Genomic DNA, 17,698 nt, shown 5'->3' on the forward strand with positions numbered 1-17,698 from the left:
GAGAGGGTTTTGGTTTGTTGATGATTTTTTTTAAGCCTGATCCAAATACCAAAGTGATTTATTATTGTTTCAGTAAATAAAGAATTGTGATTCTAGAGAGAGGTAATAGGCCTGTGGGTGTGCAAAACACATAACTGTCATGTGGAGGTATGTAGTCTAGCCATTTGCATACACCTTGCTTTGTTCATGCAAACACTTCTTTTCCCATTCGGAAAAGTCCTTTGGAATTAGAAAATATCCTTGTATACACTATTGGAACTATCCTGTAGAATTTAATAGAAAATTCTATCCCTGCTCTACGCTTACGCCGGATGATTCAAGAAATCCATAGAAAGGATTGGCTTCTCTTTTTAAATTCTGTAGGAACAATGAATAACTTCCAGGCCCATATGAAATTTCTGGAGAACCTTACTGTAGTCATATTTATTAAACTGGATAGGACTTTAACATGAGGGTTGTGTATGTACTATTCTTTGTGTACGGCTTACTCGTATTCTACTAAGGCACTTAAATGTTTATTAAAATGTGGAAATAAGTTTAGATTCTGACTGCAATAACATCTCTGCCATGCAGTAGAAGCAACAGAATAAACCCTTTGGACAGTGTTTGTGTCAAACACAATGCGCTGAGTCACCATTTTTTCCTTTTTCTAAATCTTTCCTGCAAGCTGCTTGGCCATGCAGTCTCTCCTGGTCTAGAGATCCTAGTATAGATAATGTCCACATGTTTTGAATGGACCAGGGAAAAGAAAAAGACATTGTGTTAATCTGCAGTGGCTCAGCTTAAAATTTGAGTTTTGTTCGCCATTTGCCAATGTGACCTTTCCTTTTGCATTGTTTCTGGTGAGATGGTCAGAAAAATATCCCTGTAAGGCATGGATTTTCTTTTTTAAAATGTTACATGTATGTTGGGGGGGAGCAGGGAGGGCGGCGGGATCTTTCTGTAATTTTCACAGTATTTGATGGGTTTTTTTCAGGGTAAACTGATTCAGTTAAAGCATTCTAGGGACAGGGATGGTTTTAATTAACTTTCATAATAGATTTAAGGCAGGTCTGTTCTTGTAAATGTTTGTTAACTTTTTTTTCACCTTTATCTAAAATAATTCTTTTAGATTTCGCCCTTATATGGTTCTAAAAAGATTAAACTTAGATAGTGAATTCCGGCTCCCCTTTTTCAGCCCAAATAGGAACTCTGGTTTAGGACAAAATCACACCCAAACAAGTTTTCCTGTTTCATTATAACATTAGTGGCTTTTGCATCCTGAGAGGTTTGTTAGATGAGTTCAGGATCCATTGCTGCATACAAGCAAGTGAACCTGGTGCTTGGATACTATAATGATTTGTAGTGGTATGGAAACCTAGATAGATAATTCACCAGAGAAGCCAAAGATAAAGTCAGGAATGGATCCAGGTCTCCTCTGCTCTAACCGCTAGAAACGCTACTTGCTTAAGGGACCAGTCCAACTCCCTGTGAATCAACTGAACGCCTCTCACTGACTTTAGTGGGAGTTGGATTAAGCCCTAAATACACTAAAAGCCTCTTGATTACAGCACAGTGGTAGGCACTTGTTTTCCTGATTAAATAGCTCTCCTGCCAAAGAAGCTAATTTTTAAAACGCCAAACAAAGCAACCTATAAAGACTTAAGAATGATGTAAAATATTATATTGACAAAAACCACAAAAATGAATACTCTTTACTGAATTCCATCTCTATGTGAACTCTCGCCCCCCCCCCCCCCCCCAATCTTCTTTTAATCTTTATCCAGCAACTTCTGTATAAAGGAACTGGAGCTTGGAACATCAAATGTTATGATCATTCTGTTAAGAACAGCTTAATCATATGGCTCCAGCCAAATGCGTCCCTATTAAGCAGGGCTTAGTCTAATGTTGTCTCAGTTAAGCAGCTCTCATTGCAGCTCAATATCATTAGCTGAAATGGATTTTCATTTGGGATTTCCAATGGATCAATTCCTTTGGTGATGCCCCATCAGAGTGGGCCCTCCCTATTAAGTGAGTCCTGATTGAGTGGACTATAAAGCATCATGAAGTATGGCAGCTGAAAACTCATGTCACTGCTCCGGGAGTATATTTTAAACGTGTAATATCAAAACTTCAAGCCAAATGACATATGGCAAGTCTTGAACTAGCTTCCACGATCAATCAGCAGAGATATGAATGGTGTTTAGCTACTGTACTTACACTGTACTGTATTTATGCTATTCAGCGACATAAATAATAGCGATCCTCTCGTTGCTGTCATGGGATAGTCTCATACTCTGTCCACATAGTCACGCTGTCAGAGGAAATGCTGGTGAATGGTCAGTCTTCTCTGCATGCCGATTATGGCCAGGTACCCTTTCCTACCAGTGTGATATTGTTGTAATAAGTCAGCGATGTACAGAGTAAAGGCCCAGCCCTGCTTGAATAGGGTGGTAATGGGTGTTGGAACACGTCACTGTGAGATGTGTGGGTATTGCCATCTTTTCAGGGAACACAAGTAAGTCCATTCAAACTAGCATATCCTGTTGAAGTGTATTTAATGAAGTATGGATTCTGATGGGGACATCTCCCCTGAGCTGATCTGGTTGATGGATCTCAGGTTGCCTTTCTTTTACGCTGGTCATGTTTTCTGCTGCAGATTATGTTCCAGGCATACGGAGATAAACAGGGCCCACTTCATGGCATGCTGATCAACACCCCATATGTGACAAAAGATCTGCTCCAGTCCAAGAGATTCCAGGCACAATCTTTAGGGACGACGTATATCTATGACATCCCTGAGATGTTCCGGCAGGTAAATCTTCCTTGGCAGGTCTTACTGGGGTGTTTCTAGAGTTTTGTACCAGCAAAGCGTGCCCTCGTTGGTCATCAAGGGAACCTAGTAGCTGGAGCTGTGAAACTCCACGCTGGAGCCATGAAATTGGCAAGAAAGCCGGGCAGCTAGAGCCTGGCTGCCACCGACTCCCCACTCCCAGCTGGGCTGCTGCCCGGAGGGTCCCTGCTCAGAGAGGCGAGACACGCCAGGCAGCTGCCCCCAGCTGGGAGTGGGAGGAAGAGAAACCCCAGGTGGCTACCTCCCTGCTCTGGCGCTCAGCCCCCAACACTGCCCCTCTTCAGTCAATGGAAGTGCTCCTGGTGAGACGCACACCGCTGACAGGAGGGTAGTGTGGACGTCAGCCACTGCAGTGATTACGGTGGTGTCTGTAAGCCGACCTAAAGTAAGTTGACTTAGATTTGTAGTGTAGACATGCTACGAGTCGGATTAGATAATACAGTGGTAGTAGTGTTTGGCACGGCACCAGTATGAATTTCAGATACTACTAACCTTTCTGCTATAGACAAGGCCTTAGTGAATGAGGTTGGTGTATGGTAGAATCCATCACACGAGATATTTCCTGTGTGCTAGCTTGGATTCTATACCTGGCTTGTTGGGTTATCAAATCACAAAACTGTGGCTATTGTTACTTTGACTAAAATCATGGTTCAGGGTTTGAAATTTCCTCTAAGGTGGGATCCAGTGAATAGTGTCAGCCAAATGCTGTTTATTGGGGGAGTTAATGGGTATAGAAGTAGTTTCTGTCTTGATACTGAGTCATAACAGGTTACATCAAGTATACCAAGAGTCAATCTTAACAAAAACATCTCTCTTCACCTTTATAGTCTCTGATTAAACTCTGGGATTCTATGAGTGAATATGCATTGCTCCCAACACTGCCATTGCCTTCTGATATGCTAACGTATACTGAACTGGTACTGGATGATCAAGGTCAGCTGGTGCATATGAACAGGCTGCCGGGAGGAAATGAGGCAAGTTACTTTCTAAAACTACTCCCCCCCACCCCCCCTTCTCATCAGCAATATGTTGTAGTTATAGACTGGCTTTGAAAATTGTGGTGAAAATGTACCAATCCAGGCTCAAAAGCTACTCTTGTGCTCCTTTCATGGGTGAAATCTTTCTCTTGAAAATGAGATTTTTGTCTCCTTGAAGATGAATACCTTCCATACAATTGGAACTTTAACCTCCATAGTAAATTATGGTTTAGTTTCAAATTTGTGCTAATGCTATATTTTTTCCTTCTAATCAAAAGGTGTACCATTCAAGTATTTCTGGTAGCTAGAGTTTATATTTAAAAATTTTTTTTACAAAGCTAAATAGAAATGTTTTTGTTCACTTAAAAAAAAAAAAAAAGAGAGAGAGAGAACTAATTTTATATATGTTCTATTTAAATGTTCCCCTGCAGTGTTTGGGTAATAAACTGGCAAAGTGTGTGCAACAGCCCCCTCTAGTGACTGGTCCTCTAGAGAGCCTAATGGAGTTACTCTTCGCTCAAGTCTGTGCTGTGCTGTTGGAAGTCCAAACTCTGCTCATGACCTCTGTGGGCTGGTGGTGGTGGTTACTTTTGCAAGGCAGAGATTGCAGGGTTGAGCTAACTTGAAAGTGAAATTAACTAGTACAAAAGTGAAACCGACCAGTTCATTTTCATTGTCCAAATTAAGTGAAGTGCAAAAAGTAAATATGTCTCTTCAGCTATTTAAGTTTAAACAATCTAAGGTGGTAGTTGCATTCATTTTTTATATGATTGTTAAACTAACCGTATCCCTTTAACCAGATATGTAACCTTAAGACTGGCAAGAGTGTTGTTCCTATATCAAAACCATTGGGAGGAGAGAGTAGGTTATTCCAACAAAGAAGTTCAATAGAGGTTTGCAGCAGTGTTTACTGTGTCTCTCTTTATAAGCCCTTTGTCAGGGAAAGGCTTTGAATCTGAATTTTCGAGTCAAACCCAGTCAATAAATGGAGACGTAAGGAGGTTTTTTTCCGCTGCTGCTGGGGGTATAGGAAGAATGGTTTCACTAATGTAATTAAAACCCCAAATGAGCTTTTTTTTGGGGGGGGGGGGGGTTAATTTTGTTTTTTGCCCAGAAGTCCACGGCTGCAGTGCTGTGCGGAGCCTCTTACCACGATCTTTCTCTTTCTGTCTGCATTTCTCTCTGCTCTCGTTCTGTGTTTGAGCGGGTAGAGACTGGGGGAATAGCGAAGTCCCCGAGGGACAGAGCTCTGTTCTTGCTGAAATTACAAGCACAGAGCTGCCTGGGCATGAACATGTAGTGTTTACTCTGCCAGTATGAATACAAATAGTCTTATTATACGAGATTCTGTACCCAAAGACCAAAAAAAAATTAGTAGTTTTTTTTAACCCTTGAAAGACTTAGTTGTGCCTTGTGTGGAAACAAGTGACATAGCAGCACAAAGAGCCCTGCGGTGGCTATACAAATAATGCCCTGGTTAAAACTCCGTCTGTATGATGCTGTTACGCTATATGGTGAGTTGTTTGAATTCTTGCCTTATTTTCAAACAACCTGGAGGTGGTGTTTGGGGTGTTTTATCCCCACCTTTTGCTGTCCATATGCTTTGAAGATGATTGAGAATGGAAGTAAGTGGCCAAATTCTGAGTCGTGTCTCGATGACTCCATTGAGATTCTGGACTGGGCTACTCCCTCGTGCAATCTTCCGGTGCGTGCTCTCTGTCTCAATTGAAGCAGAGAGAGAGAGAGAGAGACTGAAGACTCCATTTCTCTCCTGTCCCAGAGAGGTTTGTGGCTAATGCTCCGGGCAGCTTGTAAACGATGTCAGCCAAGCCAGTTTTCCGATAGATTAGTTACAGTAGGACAATGCACAGTGAAAATGAGGTTTGAGGTGTTAGTATCTTATTCTGTTACTAGTAGCCAGGGGACACAATAGTACACCTTCACTGGAGAAGTGGCCAATCTAAGGAAGGGGTTTCAGCAGTCAAAAGTCTGAAGGACAGGTGACACGCAAGAGATGACGAGCTGTCGAACAGATGCATTCCTCTGTGCTGCATTCACTTTATCAGGGAGAGCTGACTTTAGGCTTTTACGGTTTAATTTGTTTTAGCTGAGGAAACAGATTTGTCACAAGCCTGCACTCAAGCTCCTCGCACCAAGGAAGATGGCAAGTGGGAGGGGAGGAGGGACAGTTGAGGTTTGATTCCTCAGCTTCATCTCTGGAATAGAAAAGGCAACCTGGATAAAACCAAGCTGACAGGCGTGTTTAAAACGAAGAGGCAGTAAATAGATCCATGCTGCTTTTCTCACAAATAAGATTGGTCCCACAGATGCTGCATATTTCTACCTAGAAGTTATGCAGACTGTTATCTACCAGGAACAAAGGGTCCTTGCTGTCACCCACCTTTGTGGGAGAAGCTTGTAGTTCTGGGTGTAGATAGGTATTGTCCAGGAGACATAGAAGAGAGGAAAATTATAACATTTTAAACTGGTTCAGCTCTTTGTTTCAGACACATCTGAGAATTTGCCATCTTTTCACCAAATACATTTCATTTGTTCTCCAAACTTGTCTGAATGTATGTGAGAGGATACATTAACATAAACAAACACGCTCTCCTTTAAAATGATAAAGTCGATAGGACTTGTTGCATAGTGAATCATGAATGGAAGGCAATGTGGCTAAAGGAGTGAGCACAAGATGGAAGTTAGACCTCTTAGGTCCTTATCGTTGGGCCCTTATCGCCTGTCTCTCACTTTCTTCCCTGGTAAAATAGGCTAGTACTGATGTAGTTCATGGTGTTGTGAGGATTAATTAGTTAAAATTTACAAAAACAAAAAAAACCAAACCTTAGACGCTGTAATTACCAGATCAGTGCTAGGAGTTATGTTGCAGTGCCACACAAACAGAGGATGTTATTGAAGCTAGGTGATATGCTATAATGGTGAAAGAAGACACTTTTTTTTTTTTTTTTTTGGTTCTGTTAACTCAGTGGCAAAGTCTGAGTTGAATTTAAAAGCTTGTTGAAATGGGTGAAAGTGAAGGGAGGATGAGGAGTACTATTACGACCTGACATAAATTGCAATTTTTCTTTTCCTTATAGAACCCCATAAAATGTCTAAATAATGCTGTGAAGGTAAATTTTCCTCAGCCCCACAGCTATACAAAACAGCTTTATTTGTTTCTTTATGATGTTCTTTTCAGAGGAGATTGGTAAACTTAAGAGATTGGTGATGGGAAAGAGTCTTTCTTCTCAAGTTAGTTCACAACCAAGCCATGTTGGCAATGACTGAAAGTCACAACCATTGGATAACTGGTTTGGGAGACGTTTGGTGGTCTCAGACCAGATCTCAGTGGACAGATAACCACATCACAAAAACCACCACCATGTTTGACAGTAATTATGTCTCTTGCTGGCAGACTCAACAAAAAGGCCAAGGACTTAATGGACTATGACGATGGAACTCCGCACTCATTCCTAGATTTTGGTCCTGCTGGCCTGGGGATGAGATGTCTTAGTAGGATAGTGTGGGGGAGGTTGCAGTGCTACTGGCCAGGCTGTACCTGTTCTCTTGCTACATGGAAACTGTTAATCTCCGGGGCTTTCAAGACAGTGGTGTCTTTTTCAAGTCATTTTTCCATTCAGACAGTTCTGAGTGGCGTCCACTGACTCTTTGGATGACTTCTTGAGAAGTGGACTTTGTCCAGTTTTCTTCTCAGTGTCCCTTTCTCTGGAGTCCTCATTTTGACCCTGTGACCTGCACCCCCATCCCTATTTGTTCATTTTTGTCCCCAGTACTCAGTTAAACTCTGGGTTCTGTGGCCCCTCCTAGCCTGAGAGGTGTTTGCCTTTTGCTCCGCTAGGCTCCACCCACCCTCCCAGGATTTAAATAGACTGGCACTAAATTCACAACAGCATAAAATTCAAAACTCTTTTGGAGCTAATTTGCTAATACAGGTTTGTTAGTGGCAGAAAATATGTATGTAGGAGAGCCGAAGAAGGTCTAGCATGTGGAGAATAAAGTCTTAGCAGCCAGCAGTAATCCCATCACGTTCCCTGGCAAATTGGAGCGAAGACTGTGACTCTCTATGGGACAAAAGTCACACATGGGAACATGTCAAAAACGAAGTGCCAGCTAGGTGGACGCTCAGGATGCCTCAGAATCAGGCCCTAAAATGGATAGACACATGGCACTGAAATTTGTAAGTTTAAATAAAAAGTTGCATAATTGAAAAAGAAAAATATTGCATTGCAAAAATTTGCAAACAAAAACATCTCTGATTAAGGTTTTCAGTTAAATCGTTTTAAGTTCAGATAGTTGATACGTTTGTATACATTCCACCACAACTTTTTTTAAACTAACTCCTGCTAGTTTGTATCTTCACATTTAAAAAAAAATAAAAAATAAAAAAAGTCTGGACTGTTCAGAGTTCAGTGCAGCAAGGTGCTGAAGAGTTTCTATGGAGGGTGTTCCGGGGGGGTCCCTTTGGCAGCAGCAGGGGCTGGAGGTGCTCAGAATCTTGCACTCTTGGAATACAGATCGATGTGGTCTATGGAGAACTTTGCATGTTTTGATTTAGGTGTATGGCTGACAGTTGCTCTCTTACAGACTGTCTACAGAAGTTTAACTGCAATGGCTGAGGCTGTAACATGAATCTCCACTATGGTTCTATAAGCATGTTGTCCTGTTAGAACATGGATGACCCTAGCAGTGCCAGACAATGGTGTGTTAGCACAGGGAGATTTTTACAGGATTTTCCAAAGTACCCAGCAGCTTCCATTGAGAGAACATTTAAAAATATGTCTATTTCACTGAGTAGCTCTTCTGAAAGTCTGGCCTGTAGTTCAGAGTGGATAGTCTTACCTGGGGAGCTATATCAATCACTTCCTACCAGTCTCCTCAAGGAGTACTATATTGAGTCTGAAGACTGGGGCTGACAACCAGAGCACCACCGCCTCCAAGTGCGGGAGAGGCAGTAGAAACTCCAGCCTTGGCTGCCTCACAGAGAGAGATTGGAGGAGGGGAGGAAGGAGAGCCCGAGCCTGGATGTCCGGGCTCTGGCTGTCAACCCTGGAGCGGCAGGGCTCTGGCTATCTGCCTCCCAGGTGTGCATGGCCCTTCTGCATGCCCCCCAGCCACCTGGGATTGACAACCAGAGCTCTTCCCCCCCCCCCCCCTAAAAAGCACACTGCTCGTGCTCCCCCTTCTCCCCATTCCCATGCCTCCCTGGGGAGGCCTACCCCTTACCTTAGACCAGCAGTTCTCAAACTATCCAAAAAATTATCTGAAATCCCACCATTAAAAAAGTGATGGTTTTTGTGGGCCATCAGGTCACTCTTCATACTGTTAGAGATTTCACTGCTCATTTTTAAACAGGGGGCATGCTTCTGTTTCGCTAAAGCATTTTATAAACTTTGACCCAAATTCACCACCACCCTCAGAGTCCGTGGAGTTGTGCCCCCTTATGGCAGCAGTGAATTTGGCCCTTCAAGACAAGGAGATAATGGATGTAACTGGGACCCCCGGCGCTGCCCCACCCCCAGTTCTCCAGCTATGTGACATGGAAATGTACATAGGAAGACCATGTCATTTTTCCCTGTTGACACTAGATGTCACAGTTTTTCCTTCACAGTAACCTGAGCGTGAGATAGAATCTCTAATTGAACCTTTTTGTGAAGCATTTGCCAGCATCCTTTCCATTGCAGGTGGGAAGATTTGGCCAGGTGTGTTACAGGACAGAACTAAGTAAAGGGCTAGAGGAACCCCTGTGCAGCAGCTCCAGGTGGTGTTTGGTGCAACAGAGGGATAGCTAATGAATATTGTGCAGGGAAGGCTTAATAGTTAAACTGTTTTTCTGCTCTGTGGATTCTATTTTGTTGCCTTGCATTCCCCTCTCTTATGGCAGGGCTTAAGGTATTAAAACCTCAGAGCTCGAACACGTATAGTAATCATGAAAGAACTTGGGTTGCAGGATTACAAGGTCTGTAAAATAGCAAAGGGTTGGAAGGGGAATGGAATAAGTTTGTCTGTGTGTGTTTCCATTCATGCTCCCCCCACATTTGTTTTATGACAGTGACTGCAATTCTGTGTGTTTAGAACTCCTCCCCTTGATAAGACTTGGGAACAAACTCTTTATAAAGGCTCTTGGAGGCTGTAGACAGGGAACCTGGGCAACTCTTTCTGTTGTACTCATTGGAAACCATTCTTGTGCAGTTGTTCATTACGTGAGCCTCCTGTCACAGAATACCTTAGGCCCCATCGGCACTTCGATACCTGATGGCAATAGCGTAAGGACCAGAATGGAACAGCTTTTTTTTGTTGAGAACTGTAGAATGCTGTTTTACTGAAAGATGAAAGTTTCTCGAAATGTGGAGTGGGACACATGAATTTAAAAGAACAAACTTCCTGACGTGGATTCCTGAGCATTGGTGAAGGCAAATCTTTTTTTTTTTTTCTTTCTTTCTTTCTTTCCCTTTTTATATGCTTGGAACATTTAATGTGTCCGTAAATTAATAACGGGTGTGAAGAGTAGACCTATTTAGTGGGTCTTTTTTAAGTCCATGTTAGGATTATAATGAATGGTGGGACACATGCAGAAGACACTGGAATATGGGATTTTGAGCACAAAACTGCACTGTTCAACAGCAGTTCATATGGTTAAAAGCAGATGCCTCATAGCAACTCAGATTGCCGAGGTCGGTTAATCCTCCATGCTGATCAATTACTTCAGCATGCTATTTCTCACACACAGCTTCATAGACAACAGTAACATCTGTAACCCTCATTTTATAGTGTGTGTGTGTGTGTGAGAGAGAGAGTAGCGCTAGTAGTTTAAGATTTGAAAGCTTTGCATTCTAAACATCAATTTTCAGATGCTTATAACCTACTAAAATGTATTTTTGAGCTGGAACTTCTCATGTTTGGTCTTAGCCAGGAGGTTAATTTTTGGAAATTTATAAGAAAATCAATTCAGCCATTTTTGAGTTACCAGTGTTGAAAAAACAGACTTTTTTTCCAGTGGTTAAGATAAGTGTTTAGATTCTTTTATACAGTCAAGCACTACTCTGGGCAATGCTTAATGCTATTCAAAAATACAGAAGAAAAAATGTTATTTCCTATGCTGCCCTTCCTGTAAGGTTAGTTTTGCAAAGTTTTATACTTAAACCTCATCTCCCACATACATACACATATACATATACATATAATCTCTCTCTCTCTCTCTCTCTCTCTCTCTCAAAAAAAAAAAAAATATAATGGCCTACTACTGCTGACATTTATTCTTTAACTCAAGCAGTAGAAGTCTGTTCTATGGGCCAGAAGTTTCAGATGCTGTTGCTGACCCATGTAGGGGGTCATGGTTGCACCCAGTGCAATTTCTATGGGTTATTTTCCCCTTCAGTCTTATTACTGAAAAAACAACGCAACCCCACCACATTCAGTATCCATCCTGTGCACTGAAGGCCTGTTCCAACACCCACTGGAGTCAATAGACACTGGTTCAGGCTCTGAATGAGGCAGAGGTTGCCTGGGGAAAAAATATGTGATGATGTAATTAAGAACTGGATCACAATATATCTGCATGAGGAGGAAGAATGAAGGTTGCATGGGTAACCTTTATTCTGGTATTTCCTAACTTTTGAGAGCTTGACTTTGAAATCTTTAAATTTCCTTTTTGGTATAGTTTTTGTATGATGTAATATATAATACACGTCTGTACATGCACGTATAGATGTGCATATAAAACGCACATATATACATAGACTAGAACGGGAGATGAGATGTGATTTGTGTAACCATGAAGACTCTAAGAGGGAAATGCTGTATGTTAATTGTCAGCAAACTTTTTAAAAAAACCATCAGCCCTGTTAGGGACATTTTCAGAGAGCCATGTCCAGGTTTACAAATTTAAAAATAAATAAATAAAATTAAGCATGGTAAAAAGTACACGTGCTTGAACGTCATCCTTGTGCGGAGAGAAATAGAGTGAAATAACACGATTGCCATAAACGCCAAAGCTGGTGAATAACAAGCTGTTCTAGTTTACATTAGATTTTGTGTCAACTACATTTTCTTGAGGAATTACTGAACATGGTAGAAAGGGTCTTGCAGCTTCCCCCCAGGGTCCCTCCCATTTGCATCCGTGTCCCATCACTTCTTGTATCTGCTGTGCTACTGTGAGAGAGAATGGAACCATAGTTTCTTCCCGTTCCCTTTGGTATCTGTCGTCAACAGCTCTGACTGCCACTGGCAGTCAATTTGTAACTGAATCAGTGTGTGTATTACTGTTCACATTGATAGCACAATTAATGTTGAAGTCAATTTTGGTGTTAATTTTAGGTCATGATTAGTGTTGACACTGTGTGTCAAACTAATGACATTTTAGCATCATGAAAATGAACATTAGTTAATATCACGTTTTTACTATCTGCTAACGGTTACATTAAGCCAAGATCTCCTGGGAGAGGGTGTGTATAAAATTATATATATAAAACGTGTGCATGTAATGGTATTCTGCATTGCTGGTGTTACTCAGGGAGCAAATGACATCTAAGCACTGCATCCTAATCACAGTTTGGAACACCAGAAATAATGATCACTTCTGATCGGAGGCTGTGAATAATTCATCTGGTTTGATTTTCACGTTCTGTCCAGTGATACTTTTCAAACCAAATGTGTTTCTACAGAAGAATAATGGCCCCACTTCTTATGGAAATACTGTGGCACAAATCATTTCACCAACATAAAAACAGTTAAATAAGACGGTTCTTGTTTTTATTTTTTTCCCCCCGCCTGCTCTCTCTCTCTCTCGCTCTTCCTTGTGCTGGGGATCGAAGTGTGGCAAGACAAGTGCTTCCAACACTGCTGTGGCTGTTTTCAAGATCCTATTTTTAAACCACCACCCCTCGCCATCACCCCGTGATTGTTCTGGCAGCACTCTTAGGTGATTAGCTCAGCCTGCCTAATTAACCTGTGAACTCTCCCTTTTTGGCATGCTGCCGTTAAGTTAAAAACCACATTTTTTTTTCTCTAAAATAGAAAGCTCTCCCCTCCTACCCATAAATTTAAACAGCATATGAGCCTTTCAAAGAAAAAAAAATCCTTGGCTGTGCCCTGTGTTTTTTATTACTAGCCAACTAACACTGATGATAGTATATGTTGGGGAATCAAAAAGAGCTGTGAAATAGTGTAGTGACACATTGGTGCTTTTTTATAGCATACGTTTGTTTCTGACTCTTTCATTATAAAACTATTTTCAAGAGTCTATATAGTTACTTGGATATGAAAATTCATTGTACCCTAGTTAAATAACGCTACAGCAGTGGGGCAAAGAGAATTTAAGATAAGGATGTGCATTACATATGCAGAACCCCAGGCTGGGAAGCAAATACAGTGCTGCTGTTCTGAGTTTTATTGTATTGGTAGGAAGTTTTTTGAGTATGGAGGCTTCTATTCTAACATACAGAAATCATTGCGTTGATCTTACATCCAGGGAGGCAGCCTGATCTTGAGGATGGAGCATGGGACTGACAGTTAGGACTCTTGATTGGAATCCGGCTCTGACACTGGCCCACTGAGAGAGCAGGAGCAAGACCATTAATTCCTCTGTGCCTCAGTTTACCCATCTGTAAACTGAGGATAGTAATATTTTATCTTTGCAAAGCACATTATGAGCCTGTCATAGTATGTGTGATCCTGTTTCCTTCTTTTGACTGGCCACAGGGAGGATTAAGGACCTAGTCTTACTGAAAGCTAACAAAGCTCCTCCTGTAGCTTAAGTGGTTTTGTGCTTGTTGTGTTGGTTCTGAATATTCCAGGTTTCATCCCTGCTAATGACCTTAGTCTGGTGGTAGCCAGGGCAGCCGTGGTTTGTTACACTAGGATAGATATCTGTGCAAAATATTAGTATTTTGTGTGTCTTCTCTTGGAAGAAGTTTACAGTGCAATTTGTGTGCCATTTTTAAGAAAAGAAAGTAAAAGGGAGTCTGGGCAACTATCTCCCCAGAGTTCAAACTGGGATTCCTGCCTTATTTGGCGTGGAGGCTAGCCTCAGAACTTTTTGTGAAGTGCCCACTTCAAGTTTTTAGTTATGACTTTAATGAGGAAATAAGGATTTTTTTTTTTTTTTTACTGTTGGAAATATAATGGAGGATTTAACTGATCTGTGGCCAAACTTGTGTTTTATTAAACCACCTGTGAGAGGGATGCCCTCTTGGGCAGCCCACAGTGTCTTCGGGCTAATCTGGAAGTCCTTAACTCAGTGCTTACTCATTTTGATGATGATGATTTATTGTAAATTTGCCCATCCTAAGTGCCAGATCCTGAGCTACTTAAATTCAGCCCATGACCGCTCTCCCTGTAATTGTGAGGCCAGGAGGACAAAGATGATCAGTTGCAAGGTTTGGGGGTGGGGGTGGTTGCTGCTGAAATTAAAAAGGGAAATGCTATGGCTGCTGGATCTATTTTTGATCAATAAGCTTGCCCTTTGGGCTCCTGGTAAGTTATCCATGTGATCCTTGTTGTCTTTGAGGCTCAGAGGTCTTTGGGGTGGTCAGCAGCTGCAGCGACTTGTTGTATAGCATTAAGGCTTTCCATTAATTTAGCAACAAGATTGGTATTTGAGCAAAACATCCAGCTGACCTTTTGGGGTTTATGCTCCTGTCTCTGCAACTGATGCATATCTCTCGCCTCTAAGCACTCTGCAGTTTGATGCTGAAACTTACCTGTACATCAGCAAATATTAATAAAAATTACCTACTTCCAGCCCCCAGTGCCATATCATTTCAAATGAGAGTGAAGAAATGGAGCCCATAGGAAGATGCACAGAAAGCTCTAACGTTCTGTTCGCCTGCGATCCCAGCCATTGAAAGGGAGGAGAAGGGAAAGGAGCTGTCAGAGAGCTGTGATGTTTTTGGATAGCTGCCTGCATTTTCTCCAATGATCCTTTGATTAATTTCTCTGTTGGGCTTTTTTTTTTTTTTTTTTTTTTTAATGAAACTATTACAGTGTATCTTATTGCAGACATTGATTGGCTCTTGTCTGTGTATTGTGCCCATTTTGATTTGTATTAAACAGCACATATCTATCTGCTGCTTCTCTCCCCCCCTCCCGCATCCCACCTCCCTTCTAGTTCATAATGCTCAGAATCCCAAGTATCCGCAATGAGAGCTTCACCCATACTGATTGCAAAGGATGTGCAATCGGCTTGAGGAATGTGTACTCTGCTTGTGATTGTTGGGCCAGCCGAGACTGGGTGAAGCATGTGGCTTTCAGGGCTAGGCTGCTATTTACATCTGTTAATGGTGCTCCTTGATGGCCAGCTCCCCAGTGCGATCATACACAGAGGCGAGAGAGATGCAGGCTCCAGAAGTTGCTCATCTCCATTAGGCAGGACCAGGAGAGATCATCTGGTGATTTAAAAAAAAAAGAAAAATACTCAATAAAAACACATTACTTATACAGGTGAGCTTGAAAAGTCAGGCTGAAGGCGAAAGAGGCTGCAGCGGTGTCTGTGGAAAGCAAGGGGACAGAGACACAGAAACGCAGGAGAAGGGTGGAAAACAAAAGTCGAGACAGTTGAGAAATAAAGGGATTAAAGCAGAGAGGGCAACAGGAGATGGAAAGGAGCTGATGAGCTTTCTAGGCCAGGAGTCCTTCTGAAATGTGATTGGCTGGGTGGCCCTGAAGAGATGGTAGGGACTCCTGTAAACAAAGGGCACTGAAACAGAATGCTTTAACTAACCCCGTGTCCTCTGTGACACACACTAAGCTCAGCAAGAAGAGAGAAGGATCTTGTAGGATGTGTCTCGGAGCGATGGTAAATCCCTGAATGGATTGCCTAGAATAGCTGGTAAAGGGAGAAACAATGCTACTGAATGTCTTGGGTGGGGAAAATGCAGCCACACGGGGAAATGTGTTCCAGGGGCTGGGGTGGCAAGTTGAGGACTGGTTTTGTAGTCCTTACTCCAGCAATACTCTCGGTGAAGAATGCAGATTGGGAACCTTACTGAGCTCATGTATCCACAGTGCTGTACTTTGTGGGTCCTCACATACCATGCATGATTTTGAATCAAGTGAGCATGGAGGCAGAAATCCATCTATTAATATTGGAATATTTATATTTGAAACTCTCCCCCCCCCCCTTTTTGTGACCACAGATTGGCATGGTGGCTTGGAAAATTACCCTCAAGAGCCCAGAGTGCCCAGATGGCCGTGATATCATAGTCATTGGCAATGACATTACGTACCGAATAGGGTCCTTTGGGCCCCAAGAGGACCTGCTGTTCCTTAGGGCTTCTGAACTTGCTCGAACAGAGGGTATCCCACGAATTTATGTGGCTGCCAACAGTGGAGCGAGGATTGGTTTGGCTGAGGAGATTCGTCACATGTTTCATGTTGCCTGGGAAGACCCTGATGACCCTTATAAAGTAAGTAGACGCTCGATCTCGGAGGCAGTGTGCAATAGCAGAACTATGGGATGTACCACAGGCTAGTCTTATATTTTGCAGTAGCCAATCTCTCTTCACAGAGGTGAGCTAAAGCTCTGCCAGACATTTAGGCACAAAGTTAGCCTTGGTACTGGCTCAGTAATTAGCAGAGTTACACCAAGGAGGAATTCAGGCCCGATTTTCAGAGGTCCTTGACCTCCACTGGAGCTGCAGGTGCTGAAAAACTCCTATTATTACCCCTTCTGGGTAAATACATCTCTTGGAAAGGTTTCTTTTTTGGGATGGGGCCACGGGAGGGATTCATTGATGAGAATGAGTAAAACTAATTATTTGTCCCCACAGGGTTATAAATACTTGTACCTAACGCCTCAAGATTATAAGAAAGTCAGTGCCCTGAACTCAGTTCATTGTGAGCATGTGGAGGACGAAGGAGAATCCAGGTAAACTGCTGGGTCTAATCCTGCTTCACTTTGGATATATATGAGGGACACCTGTCACTTCCTTGTCTGTTTTCTCTTGTCTAGTCCCCAGGACATCCTATAGTGCCCAGTCTCATAACACATTTTGCCCCATTATTACATATGAACTAGAACAGGATAAAATGTTGTATCATGAAACATCTTGAAATGCCTTATCAAATGTAGTGGACCAAATAATATTTGTATTGCACTAGTGCCTAGGAGCCCCTATCGTGGAGCAGGGCCTCAGTGTGCTAAGTACTGTATAAACACAAAGATGGCCCTGCCCCCAAAGAGTTTACAGTCTGAGTAAGGGAAGTGCCTTCTCGGTTGGAAATACATAGTAGTGACAAGAGAACCCACTCAAGTGAATGTTTAACCGATTTTCATTCTATGGCATGGGGTGCAGCTGCAGAACTGTCCTTTCCAAAAGGTTCAATTTCTATTCTAGGCAGCAGACAGCACCTACCCCTTCCACCTGCCCGCAGCGAGGGCACCACAAGTGTTGAGAATAAGAAAGGAGACACCGAGATTCTTAATGTGAGGCCTGGCGGTGGAAGGAGGGGGATATGCCTGGAGAGAAAAATGAGGTTTGCAGACAGATGGATGGGCTGTAAAAGAACAGGAAGGAGAGAGGAGGTTGGGAGCAGGAATTAGAGAGAGAGGCAGGCCTCAATTCGGAGAAGCACTTAAGCACATGCTTAAGTTCTTTTCTGAATCAGAGCCTCATGGAACAGAGAGATGTTAAGCCAGGAAGAGATGGAGGAGGGAGACAGGACTGGAGAAAGAAAGGCATGAAAGAGAAAGTAAAGAGAAGGTAGGAGCCTAATTACAATTTCTCATTCTCTCCCAATTTTTTTTTCTTTTGGTCCTATTCCCTTCATTCCTTGCCCCTTTCCCCATAATCAGCTAGATCGCCTCATCTGCAGAGACAACCAAGGAACATTTCTCACTGGAGCTGACTTCAGTGTGCCCCATACGTTTGTC

At 42.4% G+C, this 17,698-nt stretch overlaps 1 protein-coding gene across 3 annotated transcripts in view; it reads left to right on the forward strand.

Moving 5' to 3' along the window:
- Window positions 1–17,698, forward strand: part of ACACA (acetyl-CoA carboxylase alpha) — a 197,325-nt gene that overhangs the window by 104,036 nt on the left and 75,591 nt on the right. For all 3 annotated transcript variants that reach the window (XM_029912558.1, XM_024195395.2, XM_029912557.1), the window contains 4 exons: window positions 2,639–2,794; window positions 3,661–3,807; window positions 15,963–16,232; window positions 16,596–16,693. In XM_029912558.1, coding sequence (XP_029768418.1) covers window positions 2,639–2,794; window positions 3,661–3,807; window positions 15,963–16,232; window positions 16,596–16,693 — 671 coding nt within the window. The remainder of the gene's footprint in view (window positions 1–2,638; window positions 2,795–3,660; window positions 3,808–15,962; window positions 16,233–16,595; window positions 16,694–17,698) is intronic.

This window comes from Terrapene carolina, unplaced genomic scaffold (genome assembly GCF_002925995.2).
Source record: "Terrapene carolina triunguis isolate 2854851 unplaced genomic scaffold, T_m_triunguis-2.0 Scaffold231, whole genome shotgun sequence".
Classification (NCBI taxonomy): domain Eukaryota; kingdom Metazoa; phylum Chordata; order Testudines; family Emydidae; genus Terrapene; species Terrapene triunguis.